Source organism: Lucilia sericata, unplaced genomic scaffold (assembly GCF_015586225.1).
Source record: "Lucilia sericata isolate MDLA Ls3-8-SP2 unplaced genomic scaffold, ASM1558622v1 Contig000815F_arrow, whole genome shotgun sequence".
Lineage (NCBI taxonomy): Eukaryota > Metazoa > Arthropoda > Insecta > Diptera > Calliphoridae > Lucilia > Lucilia sericata.
The window spans coordinates 10,001-36,801 of record NW_023994807.1 but is presented as its reverse complement, the minus strand read 5'-3'; the positions used below and the strand labels follow the sequence as shown (position 1 = coordinate 36,801).

Here is a 26,801-nt window from a genome sequence, read left to right as displayed (position 1 = left end):
CTGGCAACCTTTCGTATTGTTTATGTTATTGCAATAGTTTCAAAAAGAATTTTTAGTTGATGCCAGGGAATTGTGAGTGTAAGATAATTTTTTAGTTTTATTAAAGAAAATGACCAGCAACGAAGTATATATTGTGGCCGCAGCTAGAACACCTATTGGTAAGTTGGAATTTCTAATTGTTTATTTGTTCGTCATTTACTATAAGTGAGAATTTTTATCAAAAATTTATCGTACCAAAGGCATGTATAATATTATTACGTGTCTTTTTGTTGGAAATTTTGTACAAAATATTTGGAACAAAGTGCGTATTGTTTAAGCAGAAATTGTATGTAATTAGATAACTTTCTCTTTTTTGTTTGTTTTTTGTTTTTTTTTTTTTTTTTGGTTAACACGTTTTCATCTAAAACTTTCTTTTGGCACTTTGTTTACACTTTTCATTTAAAGGTTCTTTCAATGGTGCATTGTCAAAGTTAAAAGCCTCCGATTTGGGAGCTGTAGTCATTAAGGATGTTTTGAAAAGATCCAACGTGGAAGCTAAAGATGTGCAAGAAGTTATTATGGGACAGGTGGGTGTTAAAAAGAAAGTTATTGTTTATAAAACATAAAATAACTAATATTTACTTTCAAGGCTCTTACTGCGGGCCAAGGACAAAATCCTGCCAGACAAGCCTCCCTGGCGGCTGGTTTACCCATAGAAGTACCCGCCTATAACCTAAATATGTTGTGCGGTTCTGGTTTAAAGTTAGTATTTGATATTTTTTTAATATATTTCAAAAATTATTTAAATTTCAATAATTTTAGGACCGTGGCTTTAGGTTATCAATCTATACGCTGTGGAGATTCTAATATAGTTATCTGTGGTGGCCAAGAGAATATGAGTTTGTCACCTCACGTTATGCATTTGCGTCAGGGCATTAAAATGGGTCCCGGCACTATGGTTGATACCATGTTACATGATGGTCTTACCGATGCCATGCACAACATTCATATGGGTATAACTGCTGAAAATTTGGCCAAGGAATTTAATATTACTAGAGAGGAACAAGATATTTCTGCTGTAAAGTCACAAAATCTAGCAGAAGAGGCTCAAAAGAATGGCTATTTTGTTAAAGAAATTACACCGGTAGAGATTGTCGATCGTAAGGGTACCACCGTCATCGATAAGGATGAATATATTAAATATGGTACTAAATTGGAGAGTTTACAAAAGTTAAAACCCTGTTTTATACCAGTAAGTTAAGGAGAAGTACTAAAAGTATAATAGACTAATAATGTATATTATTGTAGCAATCGGGCACAGTTACCGCCGGCAATGCTTCCGGTATTAATGATTCTGCGGCCGCTGTATTACTTATGTCTCAGCAGGAAGTTGAGAAGCGTAATATTAAGCCTTTAGCTAAAATTGTGGCCTGGTCTCAGACCGGCATTAAACCCGAAGTTATGGGTCTTGGCCCCGTAACAGCAGTTGAAAGTGTGGTAAGTTTTTTTTAGGTTTTCTTATTTTATGAACTAAAAATCATTACATTTCTTTTAATTAAAGTTGTCCAAGGCAAACTGGTCTAAAGATGAAGTTGATTTGTTTGAATTGAATGAAGCTTTTGCTGCCCAATCTTTGGCCGTACTAAAAAACCTGCAAATTGATGCTGCTAAAGTTAATATTCATGGTGGTGCTATAGCTTTGGGTCATCCTATTGGAGCCTCTGGTTGTCGTGTTTTAGTTACTTTATTATATGCTTTAGAACGTACTGGTGGCCGTAAAGGTGTTGCTAGTTTGTGTATTGGCGGTGGCATGGGTATTGCCATGGCTGTGGAACGTCTTTAAATATTTTTGTATTTTACATACTTTGTTAAAAATTAATTAATTTATTCCTTATCTTGTATATTTATTGAAAAAGTGCTTTAACAATAAATTGTAGAATTTATTAAACAAAATTTTTGCGAAAATTGAAACGATTTTTTATAAATGTTTTATAAAAGTTAAGTTAAACAAAGAATTGTGAAATTTTTAATAAAATATTTGTCGGCAGAGATATTAACATTTTTGTAAAAAATTAAATACTTGTGAATTTTATTAAAAGTTCCTAATTCTTAGCGAACGGAAAAGGGTAAATACCCAATAGTTATATACCTTTCCCAGGAAGATCAATAGAGAATATAAAATAGGAATGTGTCTGTAGAGTTGCTATATAGACACAACAAAATAGATAAAAAAAATTAAAAATTTTTACAAAACTCATTAATACCTTTCGTTTGAATTGTATATCGAGGGACTATATTCAATAGTCCCTATCTAAAATAATACAAGTTTTCAGGAGAGCAAAAAAACTGTTTATTTCGCTAGTTAGTGAAGATTTTTAAATTTTTTCTTCTACAATATATTTCTACGACCATATACTAAACCCTTATATAAAAAGAATTTTAAATTTTGCATTATTTGCAAAATTATTCACAAATTTATATCAGATAGAGCTTATTTTTCTACGAAAATATTCATTCAACCAACAGATAGAGAGTTTTTCATGGAATATACAATTTTTATTTGAATTAAAATCAATAAATATTATATTTTATACAATTTAATGGAGGAAAATAAACCAAATTGTTGAAAAAGCAACAGATTATAATGTTTTGGTCCAAAATCAAAGTTATATGGTTAAACACGACAATAAAATCGATTTAATTAGTATCATAATGAGCGATATCTCAAAAACTATTAGACCGATTTTAAATATTTTGACGGATTTGTGTTCAGCATGTCCAAATTATTAAGAAGACTTGTTTTGCAACAGAAAATCATCCAAAGGGATAGATTTTGAAGCAATTTTTGGATAAGATAGAGAGTTTTGCATTCAGATTTTTTCTTTTTTTAAGATAGAGCAATTTAAAAAAAGCTATAAAATTGCCAAAAATATTTTTTTTCTTTGAAATTTATATCACTGATGCGGGATAGTTTGCTGAATATTTTGCCATCAAAATCTCATTTTCATGAAAATGGCAGATAGCGACTATTGAATATAGTCCCTCGATATTCTCTTTTCCTTTACAAAAACTTTTATAAGATTTTCTTAAGAAAACTGATCATAATCTTAAATATGCATTTTTTTAAAAAATTACCATTATAAAAAGTTTTTATAAATAAAAAACACATTTTTCTCGTATTATTACCTGAGGGTTTATTTTCGTTTTAAAATCTTTATACATAACTTTGAATTTATTTAAGATTTAAAATTACCAAGGAAAAAAAAAACAAAAAATTTCGTTTTAACAATTGAATGCATATATTTGCATATTTGAAAGAAATAAAACAGCATTAAAATTCGTTTAGGTATTTAAAAAAGCGACTACTTTAAATAACTGATTAATATTTTTGATAAAAAATTTGTTAAAAATTAAAAAAGTTCTTTTTACTTAAAAGAAGTCAAACTAAAGGGAAATTAACATTTATATTTAAAATACGTTATTTTATAAACATAATAGACTACATATTTAATAAAAATCTATATAGTTAGCATCTTTGTACGTTCAACACAGTCAATATTGTATTTTAATATTAAGCATAAGTTGGTAAAAAATATATTAATTTAACATAAAATCTTTAAATGTAATTTTAATTTTCTAAAAGTCCCTCAGGTTGTTGGGGAAAATAACCCTCCTTATTAGCACAATGTATTTTTTCTTCTATCGGAACTTCGGTCATTACATCCATGTGTGATACACACAATTGAGAATATTTTGCTATAATGCTGGACCATAAAGTAGGCGTGGCATTAACACAGAAGTAAGAACCCCAGAGAGGAGATTGTACTATTGTTTTAAATTCATAGTTATGATCATATTCTAATAGTTCTTCACTCAAGGCTAAGGTGTCTATGGAGGCCTCGGCTTTGGGTGTATAAACATCTTGTATAAGATTATCACCCACATACAGAGATCTAATTTCTTGGGGATCTTTGTGTAATACTTGCTTACATAGAGATTCTTTTAATTGCTGCCAATTGCCCTGGCTATAGCAAGTATTAGGTTTTAGGTGTTCCGTTAAAGTCAATTCACTGCCTTCCAGTTCATTTAAATTAGCAATCTGTAAAAAGGGTCTTTGGGCAAAGAAAAATCCTGGTTTTTTGGCAAAACCTATGGTACAATCGAAAAGATCACGCCACTGAGGACCCAAAGCATAAGAGGCAGTGAAGTTGGCAAAATCTATATTAGAACCCGTGAGCAGATATAAAGCTTTACCCGAGGCTTTAAGTTGTTTTAATAGCTCAATAACTTTCCTATCAGTTTTTAATAAATACTTTTCCGGATTCCCCTTTAAGGCCTCAAAATAAGCACTTGCTCCCGAGGCAAAATGTTCACGACTATAGATCTGTATCAAACCAGCCAACATATCCGGCCAGATTTTATAATCATTTTTCGTCAATTTGTTATTAGCGGCCGTCCTATCTAAAACATCCACCGTCTGAGCAAACACCAAGGAAGAGGCTATATCAAAATAATCCAATAGAGTTCTTAACTTATCTGCTAGAGGGCCATTCCAAGCGGATAAAGGATCTTTTATATACTGCTGAGCTACATCCCATTTTCTGGCCTCGCCATAAACTTGACTAATATCCTTATCATCCATAAATCTTGTGCCATGTGCCGCTTTCAAAATCGTGCCATCAGAGCTTAATTTTAAAATATTGCCACGATCACTATCAATAATCAAACCTTTTTGTATAAATTGGCTATCAAACTTCTGCTCCAGCAGTTCTTTGGGATAGTTCTTTTCTTTCACCAAAAATTCCTTTAACAATTTATGTTCCAAAGGCACCATGTTATTCAAATCATATCTTAATAAAGTGCCATCCAAATCGAAACCTATGATATCGTAATCCATCAAATGAAACTCCTTAAAATGCTTCATTTTACTATCAGCTGAAGAATAACGTGCCAATTGTTTTACTGCCAGTATTGCTCCTCGTTTGCTGTTATTGCTTTTCGTATTATTTATATTTGTGCTGGCGGTGGTGATGTTGATACTTTGCTGAGCAGCTGTTAGACTAACATAATTACGTAATTTTCCCAGTGTAAACAACAATATCTTGTCTAGTTTAGCACTGTTTTGCACACAACGAACATTTAAACTGAACATTTTCTTATCTAGACTTTTTTTATTTATTTATTAATAATAAATTAATCTTATTTCATTGAAATGTGTCGTGATTATATTTTAATAAAATTTACTATTAAGCCAATTTTTTTAGTTATTTTACAATTTTATTTAGTCAATAATAAATTTTATAAACAAAATGATAAGGCTCCATCATGACGTCATGACTACCCCCCTAATCAAAACAAAAATAATCGATTCAAAAGTAATCATTAGTAAATTAAATAGGGGGAATTAACTCTAGAGGTGCCAATATGTTTGCAAAAAGTATTGTAATAGGGTTAAGTAATAGTTTATTAAAATTTGTAAAAATTCAATTCAAATTGAAATCTATATAAATCGACTTTCAAACAAATGAACAATTAATTTTTTGTCGGAAAATGTCGAAAAGTAAAAAAAAGTCGAAAAAAAAGTTTGAAAAGTCGACAGTATAGAAAAAATTCCGCACGGGATAATACGGAGGGCGATTTAAATAAAAAATAAGAATAACATGTCGAGCGAGGGACTATATTCAATAATATCCATAGTAGTAATAATATTTTCCTACTATGATAGTAATTATCTTAATTAACACAAGATTTCATGAGTGCAAATAATCTGCATATTTCGCTAGTTCGTAGAGATTTTTAAATTGTTTCTTTGTCGTGTGCACCCTGTAGTAGAGCTACTGAATAGAAGAAGAAGAAACTTAAACAGGTGGCAACACAATGAAAAAGGGATTTTTTTTTTTTTGTTTTTTTTTGTGAGAAAGAAGAAGAGGAATAAAAACAAAAACAAATAGCTTTAGAAAAAATTTTATGTAGGCAAACAAATTGCTGAAAATTTGTTGAAGCCATATTGGTAACCGAGGTTTCTCGATGCCAAAAGAATAAAATGATCGGTTAAATAACATAAGCGGCGGTAAGTAGGGAAGGTGAATGTTTGCAGGATAAAATTTTGGGACATCCCTAATATTAGGATGTCATGGCGGGGTTATCCACTCCCGAGTGGGAGGGTTTATACTGGCACAACATCTGCCAGCCGTTATAGGTCGTAGGTACGTTTCAGCAGGGAGACAGACAGAAACCTACTCGGTGCCCATTTATATTTATTTCGTTTATTTCTTTTAGCTGGTATGATTTTTATGTGTGTGTGTAGGTGTCTAGAGTGGTAGCAAGAACCACCCCCATCCGGCGAGCTCCAAGCCCGGCGAACGCGAGCATACCAGCGCCGCTACCACTCTGGCAACACTAGTTTCTTTTATTTTGTTTTGGTATGGTTATACCATACCAAACATATACAACCACTACACTACATAAATGGCGCCCAACGTGGGGCCCGAATAGGTCCATAGCCTGATCTTTTATTAGTTTATCTATTATCCTATTTAGTCATGACAACGTAAGTCCTGTTAGGTCATACCTAGAGTCCCTAATTGTTGCGACGTCGTCGGACGAAATAGTAAATTTAGTTTTTACTTTTCTCCATTTCAATAGATGGGAAGCTATAATTGTGCATGGTCAATATTGTACACACTTACGTAAGTCCCGGACAACAGGACAATTTTAGTCTAGTTCGCGTTGCGACGTGTGGTGTGAACAATATGGTCATGCAGAATTATAGATTCTTCAGCCTATCCTTTCCAAACAATTTGAGGCTCTCAGAATAGCTTTCCATAGCAAACCTGAGAATGCTCAAGTGGTGAAGAAAGAATAGCTAAGGCCAGCCCCCTTTTCAACAATAATCCTAATGGTATTTGTGTGAAAAAAAAAAACGTATGTTTTGGTCCTCAGTAAAGGGATTAGAGTAGTCCTAGGAGTTGTAGGATAGCCAACCAAAATTCTAGCTGCACTCTAATCTGGAGCTGTTGGAAACTAATGCCATGTTTTTTTCTGCCCATTTAAATTTCATTTAATGTCTGCATCTCCTGAAATCAAATTAGAAAAGAAACAATTAGAAACGTATCTACGAACAATAATACATTTTTACATTACCTGCAAACTTTACTTTCCTGAAATACACCGCCGATAGTAAGATTTTATTTAATTTGAGATTTCAAGATTTATCTTTGGTTCTTTTGGATTTGGATTTTGAGTTTTTTTGTGGAACGTTTTAGCTTTGTCGTTACGAACGTTTTGGATTTAGTTTTTGAATCTTTACTTCCTTTCTTTAGAATTGATTTTTTTGTTTCCTTTGGAAAAGAGGAATTTCTTTTAAAGTTGTTGCTTAATATTTATCATAGAGGTAAATAGTTATTTTTTTACTAGCGGTCTATTATACAGATCATCAATTTTGTCGTTTTATCATTTGGTGTGAGTTGTGATTGTATCATTTGGTCATTCCGCGTACTGTCTGCTAGGAATGGTTTTAACTCGCTCAGCTAGAAGTCGTTCGCAAGCTGACAATAGAAACACTCCCAATATGGAGAACGTTAATAGGACCACGGTATTAACTGTAGTTTCCACTTCGCACCCGACGTATACTATCGCCAGTACCAGTGCTACTACAACCACTACCACGTCGTCCGTTACGCCAGCAGTCCAGCAATTTATGACAATGGCCCATGAACGTTCTGGCTTTCATAATGAATCGGCCATTTCAAATAGCACGATTACATCGCCTGACTACAGCAGTATCACCGCCAGGAATGTGCAACAAGAGTTCCGAGCAAATGTCCCGCCAACAGCTCCTCAACCTGTTAACATCGTCACCACAGGAGGCGATATGTTTACTTTTGTGCGGGAGGAATTGCAACGACAAATACGGCAGTTGCGAACCGAATTGCAACAGGAATTCGGCAATGCTGCTGCTCCAGCTAATCCGCCGATATCGGTCCTTCAACCAACGGAGCCGCGAACACCTGTTCGGCAGCCAAATGCAGTGTTTAACCATCAGCCTGTAGAGCAGCAACCACCTGTTAGGCAAGGAAACAATTTAGTAACGAATCAACTACATCAACCTCAATTGTACATACCTGCTAGTAATTACCAGTTGCAAAATGATTTTCAACCATTCCAAGGACAAGCAGCTAACGCACAGTCGCATTATGTACCACCAAATGCAAATCCAGTTTTTCCAGCACCAATTCAATCCTCACAAGCTCCAAGTTGGCCTACTGACGGCGCATTCGCCGTTCAAAGAAAGGTGGATTTGTCCAAATGGGGCATTAAGTTCGACGGAACCTCGAAGTCCATGAGTGCTGAAGATTTCTTTTTTCGAGTAGACGTTCTAAGACAGGACTACAACTGCGCGTTCAATGACGTCCTACGAGGTTTTCATCATCTGCTAGAAGGCCAGGCGCTGGACTGGTATTGGAACCTACGTAAGTTAAGACCAATACAGTCCTGGGATGAGTTGGTGGGAGCATTCCTTACCCAGTTCCGAAGATTTGAGAACGAGTTCCAGTTACAAAAACAAATTATGGATCGTCGCCAAATGCCGATGGAAAGCTTTGAAAGTTTTTACAATGGTGTGATGAAGCTAAGAAATCAACAGCGAAACCCCTATTCTGAACGAGACCTAGTGGAGATTATGAAAAGTAATCTAAAGCCGTCATTGTCACATCTACTATTTTCCGTGACCACTTCTAGTCTCAATGAGTTCTGTCAACAGGCGAAAAGAGCTGAAAATTTAATCACCAGTCAGAGGCAGACTTTCCAGTCTAGACAACCCGCCCCAGCTCGAGTCCATGAACTCCAGTTTGGAGATGAAGTGCCTATACCAATCCTCGAAATCGACGCCTTAGCCACTAGTAGCCGGTATATTTGCTGGAATTGTAAGCAGCCAGGCCATAGTTTCGTGGATTGTCCTTCACCTAATAGACGCATATTTTGTTTTAGATGTGGTAGGGATGACGTAGTCACGCCTAAGTGCCCTAAATGTCAGGGAAACCTGAAGGGGAGCGAGTCCCAAACGGGGGAGACTCGTTCAACCCTAGCTTAATCCCGGTTGACCCTGGTATCGAACACTTTAGACCGACTAAAATTCTAGTTAATACTGTACGCATAATGCCTGCCGATGAACAACCTAAAGTTCATATAATTAAACCGCTTCATCAAAGAATTCGGGAATACGCTGAAGCAAAATCTAGGATTTTTGGTCAAGTATCGAATAGAATTCAGAAAGCTAGACTTAGGTATAAAATTAGAAAGAAGATCAAGAATGAAATTTTGTCTACGAGTTTGTATGAGGGCAAGGATGCTAGACTTTATCTAAAGATTAATATAAATGGTTGTGAGATTGATGGGCTGTTAGATAGTGGAGCCACGGTGTCTTGCCTAGGTAAGGGCTGCATGGAGTTAGTGGAGGAATCCGGTCTTCAAGTTTTTAAATTTTTGTCCTATGTAAAAACGGCCGATGGCAGTCCACATAGAATTGTTGGACGAGTAAAAACCAAAGTTAATTTTAATAATTGTTCTAATGAAGTGACTCTATATCTAGTACCTACTTTAAATAGGCCTCTATTTTTAGGGGTAGATTTTATGAAAAGTTTCGGTCTGTTTCCTAGTATATGTAGCATTACTACTAACGGGGTTAATTTGTGTCCGGAGTCTGAGGAGACGAAGGATGTAACCAAAACCCATATTCTCACTCCTGGGCAAAAGGCGGCATTAGATGTGGTGGTAGCAAAATTCCCGTGTTTCTCAAAGAAGGGACTCGGTCAGACTTCCCTCGAAACCCATACAATCGATACCCGCGACGCGATCCCAGTGAAGGACAGGCATTATCCCGTCTCACCGGCTGTGCAGAAGTTAATGTATGCAGAGCTGGACAGGATGCTTGATCTTGGGGTCATAGAGCAGAGCGAGAGTCCTTGGAGCCATCCGGTTACTCTCGTCCGTAGGGGCGAGAAGAACCGATTGTGTCTGGACGCTCGTAAGCTAAATGCCCTCACGGTCAAGGACGCCTATCCGCTGCCGCACATCGAAGGTCTGCTCAGTCGGTTAGGGGATACGTTCTTCATATCCAGCGTGGATCTCAAAGACGCGTTCTGGCAGATACCGTTAGATGCATCTAGTAGGGAGAAGACTGCATTCACGGTGCCGGGGCGACCACTTTACCATTTTACGGTCATGCCTTTCGGGTTGTGTAACGCAGCCCAAAGGTTATGCCGTCTGATGGACAAAGTGATCCCTTCAGCACTTCGTGATAGAGTTTTCGTCTATCTAGATGATCTTTTGATCGTATCTCCAGACTTTGAGACTCACCTGGAGTTGCTGGATCGGGTAGCGCATTGCCTGGATTCGGCGGGTCTGACCATCAACGTAGGGAAGTCGAAATTTTGCTTCAAAGAGTTGAAGTACCTAGGGTATATAGTAGGAGGAGGGAAGTTAAAACCTGACCCAGATAAAATCGATACGATTTTGAAATATACCTACCCGAAAACCGCCAAACAGGTCCGAAGCTTCATGGGAGCTACGGGTTGGTATAGGCGCTTCATCCCCGACTACGCTACCATATCAACACCTATTTTTAACACCCTTAAGAAAGGAAAAGGTTTCAACTTTCCGGACGAAGCTAAGGAAGCCTTCGACAAGCTAAAGTCCGCCCTCACAACAGCACCAGTGCTTATGCATCCCGATTTCAACAGGCACTTTTATGTCCAATGCGATGCATCAGACATAGGTTTGGGAGCAGTTCTGTTCCAGAAGGACGAAAACGACGGCGAACATCCAGTAGCCTTCTTCTCTCACAAATTGACCAGTGCACAGAAGAACTACTCGGTTACCGAGAGAGAGTGCTTGGCCGTAGTGATGGCCATTAAGAAATTCCGGCCTTATATAGAACTTTTGCCATTTACAGTCATCACGGACCATAGCAGCCTAAAATGGCTTATGTCCCACAAAGACCTCAGTGGCAGACTAGCCCGATGGAGCTTACATTTACAGGCCTTTACCTTAACCATCGAACACCGGCCCGGATCCAAAAATATCGTTCCCGACACCTTGTCGAGGTATGACATGGAGGAAGTATCTGTGGAGGTAAATAATTTAATAGATTTAGAGTCTGAGTATTTCAAAGGTCAAAGTTACCTGGACTTAATCGCCAAAATCAAGGAAAACGCTGAAAGCCTGCCAGATTTGAAGGTCGTGGATGATCTGGTTTACAAGCGGGTCCTCCCATATGACGGGGTGCCGTTAAACGAAGATTTTGCCTGGAAGTTATGGGTTCCACTAGAGCTTACTCAAGAAGTAATTGCGAAGTGCCACAATCCGCCTCAAGCCGCTCATGGAGGTTTTGGTAAAACGCTCCGAAGGTTAAGGGAATATTTCTACTGGCCCAACCAGAATGTTCAGGTCCGATCATTTGTGGCCAATTGCCAAACCTGTCGCGAGACAAAACCCGCGAATTCGATCCTAAGACCACCAATGGGAGCTGAATCTACAACGGAACGACCGTTCCAGAAGATCTTTATAGACTTTTTGGGGCCTTATCCACGGTCAAGAAACGGAAACGCTTACATATTCATCGTCCTAGACCACCTAACGAAATATGTACTGCTCAAAGCTATGCCCAAAGCTAACACGAAAAACGTCATCAAGTTTCTAATATCCGAAGTGTTCCACAAATTTGGTACACCTGAGACGATTTTGTCCGATAATGGCAAGCAGTTTATTAGTAAAGAGTTTCAGGATATGGTAACGAATTTTGGCGTAAAGCATGTAAAAACTGCCACGCACTCGCCACAAGCCAACGCTTCGGAACGGGTTAACCAGTCCATCCTGTCCGCAATTCGTTCCTACCTGCAGGAGGACCACACTGAGTGGGATAAGTACCTGTCCGAAATTGAGTTTTCGCTGCGGTCGTCAGTCCAAACGTCTATTGGAGTTACGCCGTACTTCGCACTGTTCGGTATGAACATGATTTCGCACGGAAGTGTATATAAGCTTGCTAAGAAACTACAATGTCTTCATGATCCGGAAATCGACATAGTACCAAAACCCGTAAAAATGGACTTAGTACGGCACAAAATTCGTGAGAATCTGCACAAAGCATATTTGAAAAACGAGAAGACATACAATACCCGTTGCCGTCAAGTCAAGTTTGTACCAGGCCAAGAGGTTTATCGCCGCAACTTTCAGCAAAGCGATTTCAAAAATAATTTTAATGCTAAACTAGCCAAGAAATTTTTAAAATGCCGAATTGTCAGACCTATTGGAAATAGCCTATACGAGGTTGAAGACCTTCAAGGAAAATCGTTGGGGGTATTTCATGCCAAAGATTTGAAACAATAGTTTCAACATCTTTGGTGGTTCTAGTCCCAACGATTATACCTACTCCTAGCTCGAACCAAAATGATAAAACCTATTTTATTTTCTGTATTTTGTATAAATGAGTTAGTAGATACTTTCTACACAAAACATTTTGTTAATGATATTTTGCCTTGATTATATTTAACACTTTGTTTCTTTTTTAGTGAAAGCCTACGACCAGGGAAGTTCATTTGTGTTGTGGAACAGTAAACAGTCGTGATAGTTTGCCCGTTAACGAGTAGTTCGCCGAGTGCTCAACCAGACTAAATATATTAATTTTCGTTTATGACCACGTTGTGATCGTCAGACGCTAGTCATAGATGCAATTCCGTCATAGCACCCTTTGGAACCATGCGCTCAGGGTTAGGAATTATTAGTCATCTAAGCGCTGACTAAAATTTGGCAATTTGAATTGTCTGGGAGCAAAGCTGCGACGAGTATCCAACAAGCGTTTCGGGTAGAAACACGTGAATTACTCGTTAACAGGGAAATCTATCACTACGGAATGTTGTTCTCACAACACGAACTATTCCTGGCAAAATAGTTTTTTTTCTAATGGAAAACATTATGATCTTAACGATCAAGAAATAAGGCAATATATACCTATAGTTTGTTTTTAAATCTAATTTAAATACTAAATCTACCGTTAGACTAACCAGAATAACGTAAAATTAGATGTTAGTATAGGTAACTTAAATTTTTCACTCACCAGTATTACACTCGCTGATAGGAACTTTTTCCTCAGTGGGCTGGTATTGTTGATTTTCTTCAGGAACCAAAATTTGATGATTAAAACCTGTGAAAGGAAAAACAAAACGATTAGTATTTGGTCTAAAGTAAATTTTGATGCTACAAGTAATTTTCAATATCTAATCATTTGATTTAGATAAGTTCAGTATTAGTTAGTACTTACGTTTTTAGAATAATAATTGGGTTCATATACCGCATTCAAGCTTCCGGTCCAGGTCCAATCTGAATTTATAACCTGTGGAAGAGAAATAAAATATAATTAGTTGAATTAATTTAACCTAGCTTTTTGTAATCTTCTAAAAGGACAAAATGAATTCCAAGCTAAGATCAAATCATTTTTATTTATTATTCCTTTTAGAAAATTACACTTTATATATATATTTTTCTTTTTTTTTCAAAATAATTTTATTTTTGAATATTTTTACTTTTATTTCCGGAGAAATTGTAAGGGGTATTTATCGCCAAAGTCTCTAGACGTTAGTCTATGAGCTTTGGTGAACTTAGTCCTTACATTTCTACCAAATTCTTGCGATTAAGTCGTGAATATAAAGAAAAAACTTAATACAAGTGAAATTATGTTTCATTTTATATTATTTAGTTTTAGGTTTATTACTTACCTTTCCTGAACGGAAGCAGTAACCAAGGCCAAATCCCAGGTCCAATTGAATTTTATTAGCTGAAAGTAAAAGAAAATTTATAAAATTATTAATTTTGAATTAAAGCAAAAAGATATTTTAATGGGAGAAATAATTTTATTTTCACTTTTCTTTTATTTTATCCATTTGGGATTGGTTTGATTTTTTAGAGTTTTCTTTATTAATTTTTCTTTTGTTTTGGTTACAAAAGGTTTTGGTCACGGTTCACTTCATTTTTGTTCACACAAATAATTTTGTTTTAAATTTAACTGATTCACAAATTCTGATGGCCACTGTAAATTTTCAAACTTTAGTTTCCGTTGGTCTCGCTTATTAGATCCAGTCACTAAAAATTTTCACGTTTTTTTACACCCACTGTATTTGAAAAAAAAAAAATATTTCACTGTCACTTCACTTTTTGTTCTCACTGTATCTTCCAAATTTAAATTTTAATTTTTTTTGTCACTTTTCAGAACCACTCTAATTTCTTAAACAATTTTCTTTTTCCAACTTTTTTTCATTAAATTAATTTTTTTTGTCCGAACACTTTTTACACGCACTGTAAATTCCAAAATAATTTTTTTTTACCCGAATTCACTTTTTCCAAAACCCGAACCGAAATTATTTTAAATTTATAAAAATTTTTTTATTTTATTCGATTAAATTTTTTTTACACGGCACTCACACTTTTGACGTACACTGTAACCAAAATTTTTTTTTTATGCACCGAACCACATTTTAATTTTCACTAAAGTCCACTTTTTATATTTCAAATATAATCCATTACACTTACCTTAAATTTCCGGAACCACCTTAATGCCTAGTCCACCGGCCCATCTGGAACAAAACCTGAAAAATTTAAAACAAAATTATTAGAAAATTTTATAAAAATAATTTCCACACTTTTTTTTTTACTTACCAGTTCATTCTGCTTCGATCCGCCATCTTTCAGAATCGGCCATCAGTTTTTTATATAAGCCCAAGGCAGCCAACATGATCCCTGTAAAGAAAAGAAAAAATTTGGTTGTGTTAGTTAACAACACCACTAATAAATTTTTCTATCACTATGTTTTTGTTACTTACCTTATTTAAAATCCCCTTATACGGCCATAGAAATCCACCAGAACCTGTAAAGATACAAAAGAAAAAATTATTATATTGTTTTAAACTATTTAAATTAATACTTTTATTATTTTATTGTTTATTAACAAAAAAATTACTTACCTCGTTGTATCCATTGATATTTTTTTTGTTTGGGTGCTTCTTCTTCACCCACGCGTAGTATTTTTCTTATTTGCCTCCTCCTTTTCCATTCATTCAAGCAGCTGTTCACAGTACGTCGCCGCCTGAGTAGTTTTTAACGGCGGTACAGAGTTGTACTTTTGTTCTCGAATGAATAAGGGTTGCCATAGTGCAAATTTTTTGTATGGGAATAATGAAATACCCAAAATCCCAGAAAAGTTTTAGGACATTAGGGTAGTTCAGAAAAATTAGGGCGCGTTTTTTTCCCTCCCATCCTGTATCCAGGGATGGATAACAGGAGTGGTGGGGTTTGTCGTGTGCACCCTGTAGTAGAGCTACTGAATAGAAGAAGAAGAAACTTAAACAGGTGGCAACACAATGAAAAAGGGATTTTTTTTTTTTGTTTTTTTTTGTGAGAAAGAAGAAGAGGAATAAAAACAAAAACAAATAGCTTTAGAAAAAATTTTATGTAGGCAAACAAATTGCTGAAAATTTGTTGAAGCCATATTGGTAACCGAGGTTTCTCGATGCCAAAAGAATAAAATGATCGGTTAAATAACATAAGCGGCGGTAAGTAGGGAAGGTGAATGTTTGCAGGATAAAATTTTGGGACATCCCTAATATTAGGATGTCATGGCGGGGTTATCCACTCCCGAGTGGGAGGGTTTATACTGGCACAACATCTGCCAGCCGTTATAGGTCGTAGGTACGTTTCAGCAGGGAGACAGACAGAAACCTACTCGGTGCCCATTTATATTTATTTCGTTTATTTCTTTTAGCTGGTATGATTTTTATGTGTGTGTGTAGGTGTCTAGAGTGGTAGCAAGAACCACCCCCATCCGGCGAGCTCCAAGCCCGGCGAACGCGAGCATACCAGCGCCGCTACCACTCTGGCAACACTAGTTTCTTTTATTTTGTTTTGGTATGGTTATACCATACCAAACATATACAACCACTACACTACATCTTCTGCGACTATATTTAAAACCCTAATATAATTAAGGCATTATTCATAAACAAGTTTTTATTTTATAAACGGTTTAATATTAATAAATATTATGTAACAAAACAATCTGGTCCGAAATCTAATTTGTATGATTAAACACGACAATAAAATTAAATTAATTGGTATCATATTTTAAATATTTTTGCGTATTTTTTGTTGAGCATTTCCAAAGGAGTAAGAAAACTTGTTTTGCAACATAATATTATTTTTTGTTTATGAAATTTATTTATTACAGAATAGCGACTCTAATCGGCTGCAATTCCGACTCCGATTTATTTAAGCAATTTATTGACGAAAAACTAATTTCTGAAAGAGGCTTTATATGGGGGATAGGAGCAAATGTGGACCGATCCCGATAAAATGGGCTGGATAGATTTATACTTATATATTGTCTTGCAATAACAGTGTAAATGAATTGTGGGTATTCAAGTCACTAGGGTCAAATGAGGTTCGATTATTTCGAAATTCGGCAAGGTCATCAAGGCTTGTATAAAACTTAGTTGTGTACATAATTATGAGCTCAAAAGCCCTTTTCGGGGGTTTAATTGTATGGTGGCTAGGTGAAATAATGGACCAATTTTAACCATACTAATAGGCTTAGTCCTTGGGTCAAAAGAAACGTGTATTCCAAATGTCATCAAATTATCTTGAAAATTGCCACCTGTACTTTGATAACAACGTTTAATTGGACACACGGACGGATGGACATCGTTAAAATATTTTACAACACTTCTTCGTCATTTGGCTAGTAGGTTTGAAATTTTAAAGTTTTTTTACAATAAAACAGAATCACGAAATAAAAAACTGTGATGCAGTTTTGCTCCATTTAATCACTAGTTTCAGACTTATATAATCTGGTTCGTGTCTAATTTTGAGTGTCGGACGGTTTAACCGATATAAACACAACATATAACCTAAAAAATCAAATAGAAGACAGAATGGACTTTCATTTAATGTAAATTGCAAATTCCTAGTCCATTTAAGGTCATAGAATTAATTTTCAATATTTTTGTAAATTATTTCATTAACTTTGCATGTTTAGTTATTATATTCATTTAAATTGTCATTTTATGTTTTATGGAAACCTAAATATGCAAATGAAAGTTTTTATGATGCGTCGTATGAACTCATGGATAAGATATTTACACGTTTCAGACCAATTTAAGAATTTTGGCACCGATTTGTTAGCACAAATTTTTGCCTATTTTATCCATAGGAGCATAATTATGCATGATTTGACTTTTGTAACATATTTATGTTATATTTTCGAGTTTTTAGAGCATATTTTACTCCTCTATTGTATATTTGGATTTGGATGTTTTGTTCTTTATTTTTTCATTTTTGTACATTTAAAAAAATTTTCACTTTTTTTAATTTTAATATTTTTTTTTTTTTAAATTTTAATGCGACTTCGAATTTTGAAAACAAAAACTATTTTCGTTTGTAGAGCTTGAAAACAGCAAAAAAATACAACTAAACTATTATTGTATACATGTTTCGCTAATTGTAAACATTTTAAAACATTGAAATATACCTAAAATGTTTATAAATTGCATAAAATAGTAAAAATTAACGTTTTGTTTTAATTACAATAAATCTTTAGATTTATTACTTGTTTTACTACATTTTAATGTAGTTCTTTATTCAAAACTATAATAAAATATTCGTAAAAAGTAACCTTAAAATATTTGAATAATCGACAAAAATTGTTATATCAACTTTTTCATGTTTTATGTCAATCATTTAAAGCCTAGGGTTATTAATTAAATTTTAATATTATTTATTAAAAGTGCATCTTAATTTTATTAAGAAAACTGTTAATCTCTGCTGTACCGTTATTTCTCTAATATACAATAATAATACAGCACTAACTAAAAATCTTCATAATTATTCAACAATCTGGTAATGCTTATTATTAAATTGTCAAACTAAAAACAACGGGTTTTTTCTTACTTCAACATAATAAAGTTCCCTCTATTTTTGACATTTCGGTTTAACATTTTTTTTGTGGAGAACACACAAGTTTTGCAGAAGTTTTTACATAATATTCTTCTAAGAAATTTGGGGTAATTTTAATTGAATTTAACAAACAATTCAATTGAAAACGAATAAAAATATTAACTATAAACATTATTCTAGGCCCATTCAAAATGTCGCTAACACAAATTGCCCGTAATTGTGCCCGTTTGGCAAGAGCCGCAAATGGAATCCGTGTAATCACTGCCCAACCACAGATGCGTTTATTGCACAGAATTGCCATGCCAGCCATGTGCAATGGTGTTACACAAGTAAGTGGAAAAGGATGAATTAATTGTTCTAAACTCCCAGTGAAAAGTGCATATTGGAATAATTAATGAAAAAATAAAGCCCTAACCTCACTTTTGTTAAAACGTAAAGAAAAAGTTTTCACGGGAAGAGATTCTTATACCAAAAAGAGTTCAATCGTTATCAGTGTTTTCATGTAATAAACCAAATCGTATTAATTCTATAATGTATTGGTAAAAAGAAGATAGACCTTTAACAAGTACTCGTTTTGAAAAAAGATGATCCATCAATATTGTGTGTATATTATTAAAAATAGTACCTATCTATTATATATTTTTAATAATGGCTATATAGTATTGATTATATACCTACTAAACATTTAATGACTTCTTATTATTGCTCTTATTCATCTTTAGAACATTTTGAAAGCACGTACTGCTAATGTGCAAGTACGCTGCTATTCGGACAAATTGTCTATGGAAGATATTAAAGATCGTGTCTTGAAAGTAGTGTCTGCCTACGATAAAGTTACTAGTGATAAGGTAATTTATAAATACTGAACAAAATCATACTAATGTTTTGTTTTCTTTGTTTTATTTCTTTCTGTTAGGGGAGCAATAACTGGCAATGGCAAGCTGCACGCAAATACTCTGCAAAACCTCCACTATCACTGAAATTGATCAATGAGCGTGTATTGCTCGTCTTGAAATTGTATGACAAGATTGACCCAAGCAAGGTAAATGTTTTGCAATTGCCAGGCCTTTGCTTCCTTATTGCTAGACAACGTTTTTTTGTAATAAGTTTTTAAATCTCTGTTTTTCTTTCTTTTTATATTTCTTTAAAACTTCTAGCTCCGTGTTGAATCACACTTCATTAATGATTTGGGACTCGATTCCCTCGATCATGTTGAAGTTATTATGGCCATGGAAGATGAATTCGGTTTTGAAATTCCCGATTCAGATGCCGAAAAATTGTTGAGACCAGCCGATATTATTAAATATGTCGCTGACAAAGAAGATGTTTATGAATAAATGTGTTTTTTGTAAAACAAACAAACATTAAAATCAATAATAAGAATATACATACATAATTTAAAATAAAGAGGGCAAATGTAATTTGAGTCCAACAAAAGGACATTGTACATTTAATTCTAATGTTAAACCAAAAAAAAATATAAGTAAAATAATTTAAAATGAGCAGTTTATTAATCTCTGTAAATATTATCATTACAAGTTGGTTTAGCATACATTTTTAGTATGGCCGTCTTCTATGTACGACATTTACTACAAACATTTGTCATGACTTGTTTTAGGCAAGATTTTGGAAACAGCTTAGTTCTAGGCAGCACGTGCTTGCAAAATTATGTTAATGAAAATAGCTATTGAAAACTTCATTATGGAAAAACTTGGGCTAAATTCGATTCGAAAAATCAATATTTCAGATGTTAAATTTTTATTGAAAAATCGAATTTTTTTTTTGTAAATAAAACTTTTTGTTGAAGTAGAACCAAAAATTCAATTATTCACTAAAAAATTTAATTTTCAACAAAAATTCGATGAAAATCAAAATTTTCACCAAAAATTAAATTATTCATTGAAACAAAATTTTCACCAAAAGAAATTATAAAAAAATCGAATATTCCATTTTTTATCAGAAATTAAATTTTTGCATGATAAATCAGAACTTCACTCAAATTTTATTTTTCTTCAATAAATCGGGTCTGTTTTGCACATCCCTTAAAAGTACTTTAAGGGGAAATCGAATCTACGACCTCCGGTCTAACAGACTAGAACACTAATTTGTCGGATGTTTATTTGCTAATGAATGATGTTCGTTTAATAGATTTTCAGAAGTAGAACTCATATAAGGGCTAGGGTCATTTATAGACCAATCCAGGGCCCAAATTATGGCATACGATATCGATCAAAATCTCCATTTAGATTCTATTGAGATTTCGATCGATATCGTATGCCATAATTTGGGCCCAGGTTTTAGCTCGTTTGTTTTGGGGTTATAGAAAGAGTTATTCATCATTTCAATTCGAATCGAAATTTTCTTAGTTTGGCAACTTTGGTTTTACGCATTTCGATTCGACTCTCCGTTACATAAACAAAAACTAGCTACGATCGTAATGCAGAAGACACAATCGCAAAGCATTGAAATGAAATCGTATTGCTTCTTCTTTTTCTTACGACTCAATTTTTTGTTGGAATACCTTTTTTCGATCGTTGTAACTGAATGCGTAAACGTAATCGAAATACAGAGTAGGGGTGATTAAAATTAAATAAAGTTATTTTTCGGGAGTATATACATATGTAAATTTGTATGGGAGCAATATGACATTTCCAAATTCGGATCTCGCAGATATCTGTACTCTAATTTCAATATACAAACAGACAAGGCTTAACCAACTCCGCTACCTACAAGGACTTGGAATAATATATTTTAAGTGTCGGAAATGTATATCACAGAAATTACTAACAAGATCTCATATAAAGCCATGTTCTACAAATCCCTCAATCATAAATTACGCATTATGAACTTAATTATGATATCGGGTTAAAATTCTTCACGAAAATGTTTCTTTACGAAGCTAATTTAAATATTTTAGAGAGGGAATGGAAGCCGGCTATCAGGTGTATGCTGTACAACAGATAGCCGGCTTTTTATTACAACAAAGTGATTAATTTTTGCAATGGAATAACAAATACTTAAAATTTAGTAAATTTGACACAATTTCCATCTTAAGCAAAATAGTTAAGGTATAGATCAAATTTAAATGTGAATCCTCGCCAGATAAGAAATTTAAAGGCGACACCTTTTTGAAGCCATGCTTTTTTGCACTTACCTTCATGCTATTCTTCTGGAAACACACATAAGCACACTTAATGTAACAAAAATTTTAAAATAATTACATATTTTTACAAAATAAACTAATGAAAACACATTTTACAATATTTTTTCACAAACACTTTAGAATCTTGAAAAATGATGCGGCATTTCAATGTTTATAACTTTCTAGCGGTAAATTACTTTGACAGTTTGACATTTACAACAGCTTATTGTGAATATATAACATTAAAGCACAAAAAAATAACAACATGGTAACCTTGAAAACATACGAATTGGTTAAAAATCTGGTAATATTTTATAAACGTCATTTTTCAAATAAACTACCGCCTGCAATAACAAAATCAATATACAAAAGAAAATATCACAAATTATAAGAAAAATCATGTATTCGGATAAATGTTTAATTAGTAAAATGCTAAATGAGCTAAGTAAGATTATAATAAACTAATAAAGTAAACTTAATATTAATAAATTAATTTTTTTAGAGACCACACGCAATTCTCAAAGAACCCAGACAGCCGCCATTACAGATGTCTTGGACAAGTCTAATAATGCTTTATTGCAGATAGAAGCCTCCAGAAGTCTTAAACCAGCAACAAGCGATAATAATTCTACTCCCTACACCTATAATAAAGAAACCGTGAATGCCTTGACCCGTATTGTGGACAAATTTATGAATTTATTGAATGGCTGTGGTCCAGCCAACGAGCGGCGTAATTTTGAAGAGTATTTAGAAGCGGCCGAGCAAAGGTCAGAGTTTTTGGGCTGTAACATAATAAAATTATTGGCCATATGGGATACTATACAACAAATGCGTGTTGAGCTGGAAAACCTAGAACTTGAGATCAATAACGCTTATGATCTTGAGGAAGAAGATTGTTTTTAGTTCTTAACATTTTATTTCTATGTATTTCAATAAATTAATTTATATTAAAATTATTAACCGCAAGTACACAATAAGATAAAACATCCACTAAATACTCCAATTTGGTGGGAATACTATTGTTTGGACAATTCTGTAAGATATCTTGATGGCCGCGTATAAAGTTAAGATCATCCATTCTATTAGCCAAATCCTCTAAAGTAGTTTCCTCTGCGGGTGATAAAGCGCATTTGCCCACTTTTTCTGTGGGCAATATTTTCTCTAATTGTTGGGCAAATACATTTAACTGTTTTAATTTTTGTGCATATTCCTTGTCTAGCTCCTGTTGCATTATTTCGTTATTCAATAACTTTAACTGCTTTTGAAACTTTACAAAACTGCTTAAAGTTTCCGAAGCTGTGGGCACATCCGCTTCGATCTTATGCAAATTAAACAAACTAAGAGAATTTTCTTTATTTTGACTAGAGGTACTCGAACCGGTGGAATCATTTAGAGTGGGAGAGGATTTCGATATGGTAGAATTTAGACGTTCCCGCATGGGTGGTGGTTTTTTGGGTTTTTGCAAATTGGCTGGATACTCATCGAGCTTTTTGAAAACTTCTGCAAACAGTTCAATGGTAGGAGTAACCTTTGGTACATTATCGTATTTTTCATCTATTGCCTTTTCTTCCCTTTCGTATATGCCATAGAAATCCGTCAAATTCATTACACGCGGCACATGACAGACTTCGTGCAAAACATTTTCGTGTGTTTCATTAATGGCGTTGGTGATTTTATTAAAATTTTCTTGAGAATCCATATTTCTTTTTATGATATATCTGTGCTTTTTATATCGATTGTTGTTTTCAAAAGTAGGTTTTTATTTATACAGTACCTGGCGCGGAGCCATATTGATTTTTGTGAAATACAACTCTGTTTATAGAGGGAATTTGTAAGGGAAGAAATTTTCGTAAATGCAATTGTGAATTGTGTTAAAGTAAAGATAATGCTGCCAGATGGGTTGGTTACAAATATTTGAAATGTGATGGTAAGACAAAGAAAAGCTTAATTTTTAATGTTATGATAAGTGTAAATATTATGTTTTTTGCTTTAACAATAAAAACAAACGAAAAATATAGAGATTTATAAAATAATAATCTGTGTGATAAATATAAAAACAATTTGTAACATTAAAAATGTTTTACTTGACAAAAAGAGATTTATCGTTTTTGTTATATCCATCACCTTGATAAATGGGCACAATATAATTTTCCGATTCTATAAACAATACTTATTCCGAGTACTAGTATATAGAGCCATCGATTAGTTTGTTTGTCTGTCCGTATTAGTTTTCAGAAGAACCTATAGATATCTGTTAGATCGGTATCTACAATAATTCTACTTAAATTTTGAAGATATATGTAAAAATAATATCAATATACTAATATTGTTATACCAACTACAACTGTATTATGTGGTTATAGTATCCATATATAGTTCACTTACAAAAACCACTCAATCGTAATTAACTCATGAATTTGCAATGATATCGAGATAAACCCATCCTGTACTCTGTTTTAAATGTGAAAAATTATTTTACTCCCTTAAATCGATTTTTTTCTTTTAAATAAAAACAATTTTTGGATGTTCTCTAATAAAATAAAAAAAAAAATAATTATAAACACTATCTCAAGACATCAATCAATGTTTCGAATTCAGAAAATCAGAATAATTGTATAGACTCTAACATTATTTCTGATACAGAATATCGGCATAACATAAATATATAAAATCAATTTAATTTAAGTTCCAGATATAATGTATAATCAAATAAATTTAATTAATAAAATGTCTTAAAATAACATTTATCTAAAATTACATAAACAATTACAAAAATTTTCCTCTCTAAAAACATAACCTGCTTTATGTCTGCCTTTTAAAAATACAACACTGTTACTATTCAACCCCTCTGGCAACATTTTCGAAATGTCAGGCCACTGTGATTGAGGGGGAAATTTTTTCGAACATCAGAAAAACGGTAAAATAAGAACGAAGGTGAATTCTACATTCGGTAACACTGCCCTGTACATTGAAAACGAAGACGGCCACATTGCCTGCAAAAAATTAGCTGTTTCGTAATCGGTGAGTGCATAAGAAGTTGGTGTGTGAAAAAAATTTTCTTTAGTTAATTATTCTAGAAAATTATTGTGTTAAACTTGATAAAAATTATAAAATTTTACTTCCTTTTAGGAGCGCGTTCAACTAATTTCATTTTTAAAAGGGCATTAATAAGAAAAATCTATTAAAAATGTTCACTGCTGTACGCTCGGCCCTTAATAGGTCGGACAAGAAAGTTATATCACTACTTGCCCAATCTCAACGTGAGTATGCCAAGGCTGCCGCTAAGGCTGCTGCCGTTGCTAATGGCAAAATTGTGGCCGTTATTGGTGCCGTCGTCGATGTCCAATTCGAGGATCAATTGCCCCCAATTTTGAACGCCTTGGAAGTCGCCAACCGTAGCCCTCGTTTGGTCTTGGAAGTCGCCCAGCATTTGGGAGAAAATGTCGTACGTACCATTGCTATGGACGGTACTGAAGGTTTGGTGCGTGGCCAACAAGTCTTGGACACTGGTGATCCAATCCGTATTCCCGTTGGTGCCGAAACTTTGGGCCGTATCATCAACGTTATCGGTGAACCCATCGATGAACGTGGTCCCATCCCCACCGACAAGACCGCCCCCATTCACGCTGAAGCTCCCGAATTCGTGGACATGAGCGTCGAACAAGAAATCTTGGTTACCGGTATTAAGGTCGTCGATTTGCTCGCCCCCTACGCCAAGGGTGGTAAGATCGGTCTCTTCGGTGGTGCTGGTGTCGGCAAGACCGTATTGATTATGGAACTTATCAACAACGTTGCCAAGGCCCATGGTGGTTACTCTGTATTCGCCGGTGTCGGTGAACGTACTCGTGAAGGTAACGATTTGTACAATGAAATGATTGAATCCGGTGTCATTTCCCTTAAGGACAAGACCTCCAAGGTAGCTCTTGTCTACGGTCAAATGAACGAACCCCCAGGCGCCCGTGCCCGTGTCGCTTTGACTGGTTTGACCGTTGCCGAATACTTCCGTGATCAAGAAGGTCAAGATGTATTGCTTTTCATTGACAACATTTTCCGTTTCACTCAGGCCGGTTCTGAAGTATCTGCCTTGTTGGGTCGTATCCCCTCCGCTGTAGGTTACCAACCCACTTTGGCCACTGATATGGGTTCTATGCAGGAACGTATTACCACCACCAAGAAGGGCTCCATCACCTCTGTCCAGGCCATTTATGTACCTGCTGACGATTTGACTGATCCTGCCCCAGCCACCACATTCGCTCACTTGGACGCCACTACTGTATTGTCCCGTGCCATCGCTGAATTGGGTATCTACCCCGCTGTGGATCCTCTCGATTCCACCTCCCGTATCATGGACCCCAACATCATCGGTCAAGAGCACTACAACGTTGCCCGTGGTGTCCAAAAGATCTTGCAAGATTACAAGTCCCTTCAAGATATCATTGCTATCTTGGGTATGGATGAATTGTCTGAAGAAGACAAATTGACCGTCGCTCGTGCCCGTAAGATCCAACGTTTCTTGTCCCAACCTTTCCAAGTTGCTGAAGTTTTCACCGGTCATGCCGGTAAATTGGTCCCTCTCGAAGAAACCATCAAGGGCTTCACCAAGATCTTGGCTGGTGAATACGATCACCTTCCCGAAGTCGCTTTCTACATGGTTGGCCCCATCGAAGAAGTCGTCGAAAAGGCCGAACGTCTTGCTAAGGAAGCTGCCTAAGCACCATATACAACAACAACAACTCTAAAACTATAAGATCAACCAACATCTAAATATTTAACAATTATTCTATTCTAAGAATGTGTTTTTTTCCAAACAACTAAAATAGCTCCACAATGCACGCACTCCTCCACATTCTGTGAAAGTCGTCATTAAAATTATTTGTATCTGTAAAATGTTCGTTTCAAACGAGTTTGCATAAGTGAAGATGAAGTTATATAAAATAATACAATATTCAAACTAAAAGTGAATAAAAAATCCAAATAAAATTACGAAAAAAAATCCTTAAAAAAATTACATAAAAGTTATTTTCATTTCAAGGAAAATTCCGGCTAAAGAAAGTTTGGTTACATGGCGGCAGTGGTTGCATAACCAGCATTTTGAACTTTTTTCACTCATGTCGGCAATATGTGAAAGAGATAGCTAGAGAGAAGAAACATGAAGTAAACCATTGTGTGTGTTTAGTTAAAAAGAGAGGGAGAAGTAGTGAACAGATTTTTTTCACCGCAGTTGTGTTGTTGCTAATTCTCGTGTGTATGAAAAAATCATATGATAGAAATTTTTCCCAATATTTTTCCAGAAAATAATTAAAAATATTGCAAAGTTTTTTATTGCAAATTAATGTAAAAATTATTGGAAAAACAATTTAATAGCAAAAGTTTATATTCTATTAATTCAATTGATAACAATTCTAGTGTAAAAGATAACAATTCTAGTGAAAAGATGTCAGAAAACAACAACAAAAAATCGTTATTTGTTACGTATAATGGGGCAAAATACAAAAAACAACAAATTTAATCTTGCAAGGGGGTTGTCTGAGAAGTGTTGTGCAATAGAATTTGCTACAAATTAAATAATATGTAATGTTTTTTTTTTAGGTAAAAACATGACTTTTATCTGAAATAAATATTATTTCATTGTTGTTTATTTTTTGGCACAAATGCAATTTAATTATTATTTCATAAATGACGTCAG

The 26,801-nt window shown here is 34.5% G+C and overlaps 6 protein-coding genes across 16 annotated transcripts; 4 read left to right on the top strand and 2 right to left on the bottom strand.

Annotated features, from left to right (window-relative positions):
* Nucleotides 1–1,932, top strand: LOC119608258 (acetyl-CoA acetyltransferase, cytosolic). Its single transcript, XM_037962605.1, has 6 exons — nucleotides 1–158; nucleotides 445–566; nucleotides 629–741; nucleotides 802–1,231; nucleotides 1,288–1,476; nucleotides 1,541–1,932. The coding sequence occupies exons 1-6, from the start codon at nucleotides 110–112 to the stop codon at nucleotides 1,820–1,822; spliced, it is 1,185 nt and encodes a 394-aa protein (XP_037818533.1). The 5' UTR covers nucleotides 1–109; the 3' UTR covers nucleotides 1,823–1,932.
* A 1,322-nt stretch (nucleotides 1,933–3,254) lies between these two features.
* LOC119608257 (5'-nucleotidase domain-containing protein 1) lies at nucleotides 3,255–15,084 on the bottom strand. 8 transcript variants are annotated; one of them, XM_037962601.1, is made up of 12 exons: nucleotides 14,991–15,084; nucleotides 14,850–14,893; nucleotides 14,686–14,766; nucleotides 14,560–14,615; nucleotides 13,749–13,807; nucleotides 13,295–13,366; nucleotides 13,091–13,177; nucleotides 11,161–11,282; nucleotides 8,503–11,101; nucleotides 8,103–8,446; nucleotides 7,123–8,042; nucleotides 3,255–7,055 (listed from the first exon to the last, which is right to left on the bottom strand). In XM_037962601.1, exon 12 carries the CDS (start codon nucleotides 5,129–5,131, stop codon nucleotides 3,608–3,610), a length of 1,524 nt encoding a protein of 507 aa, XP_037818529.1. In that variant the 5' UTR covers nucleotides 5,132–7,055; nucleotides 7,123–8,042; nucleotides 8,103–8,446; nucleotides 8,503–11,101; nucleotides 11,161–11,282; nucleotides 13,091–13,177; nucleotides 13,295–13,366; nucleotides 13,749–13,807; nucleotides 14,560–14,615; nucleotides 14,686–14,766; nucleotides 14,850–14,893; nucleotides 14,991–15,084; the 3' UTR covers nucleotides 3,255–3,607. The 8 variants fall into 8 exon arrangements, with proteins under 8 accessions (XP_037818529.1, XP_037818530.1, XP_037818528.1 ...); XM_037962602.1 differs by having other exon boundaries at nucleotides 8,103–8,433; XM_037962600.1 differs by having other exon boundaries at nucleotides 8,103–9,467; nucleotides 9,572–11,101.
* Nucleotides 15,085–17,923: 2,839 nt separating this feature from the next.
* Nucleotides 17,924–19,472, top strand: LOC119608260 (acyl carrier protein, mitochondrial). Of its 3 annotated transcripts, XM_037962610.1 has the most exons (5): nucleotides 17,924–18,080; nucleotides 18,154–18,302; nucleotides 18,696–18,806; nucleotides 18,890–19,015; nucleotides 19,131–19,472. In XM_037962610.1, exons 2-5 carry the CDS (start codon nucleotides 18,165–18,167, stop codon nucleotides 19,308–19,310), a joined length of 555 nt encoding a protein of 184 aa, XP_037818538.1. In that variant the 5' UTR covers nucleotides 17,924–18,080; nucleotides 18,154–18,164; the 3' UTR covers nucleotides 19,311–19,472. The 3 variants fall into 3 exon arrangements, with proteins under 3 accessions (XP_037818538.1, XP_037818536.1, XP_037818537.1); XM_037962608.1 differs by lacking the exon at nucleotides 18,696–18,806; XM_037962609.1 differs by lacking the exon at nucleotides 18,890–19,015 and having other exon boundaries at nucleotides 18,696–18,821.
* A 1,936-nt stretch (nucleotides 19,473–21,408) lies between these two features.
* LOC119608254 lies at nucleotides 21,409–22,071 on the top strand. The gene is made up of 2 exons (XM_037962591.1): nucleotides 21,409–21,560; nucleotides 21,618–22,071. Exons 1-2 carry the CDS (start codon nucleotides 21,515–21,517, stop codon nucleotides 22,016–22,018), a joined length of 447 nt encoding a protein of 148 aa, XP_037818519.1. The 5' UTR covers nucleotides 21,409–21,514; the 3' UTR covers nucleotides 22,019–22,071.
* On the bottom strand, nucleotides 21,996–22,908 carry LOC119608253 (augmin complex subunit msd5). The gene has a single exon (XM_037962590.1). The coding sequence runs from the start codon at nucleotides 22,812–22,814 to the stop codon at nucleotides 22,053–22,055; it is 762 nt and encodes a 253-aa protein (XP_037818518.1). The 5' UTR covers nucleotides 22,815–22,908; the 3' UTR covers nucleotides 21,996–22,052.
* A 1,084-nt stretch (nucleotides 22,909–23,992) lies between these two features.
* On the top strand, nucleotides 23,993–26,123 carry LOC119608252 (ATP synthase subunit beta, mitochondrial). Of its 2 annotated transcripts, none has more exons than XM_037962587.1 (2): nucleotides 23,993–24,136; nucleotides 24,245–26,123. In XM_037962587.1, exon 2 carries the CDS (start codon nucleotides 24,303–24,305, stop codon nucleotides 25,824–25,826), a length of 1,524 nt encoding a protein of 507 aa, XP_037818515.1. In that variant the 5' UTR covers nucleotides 23,993–24,136; nucleotides 24,245–24,302; the 3' UTR covers nucleotides 25,827–26,123. The 2 variants fall into 2 exon arrangements, with proteins under 2 accessions (XP_037818515.1, XP_037818516.1); XM_037962588.1 differs by having other exon boundaries at nucleotides 24,053–24,155.
* Nucleotides 26,124–26,801: the final 678 nt, after the last annotated feature.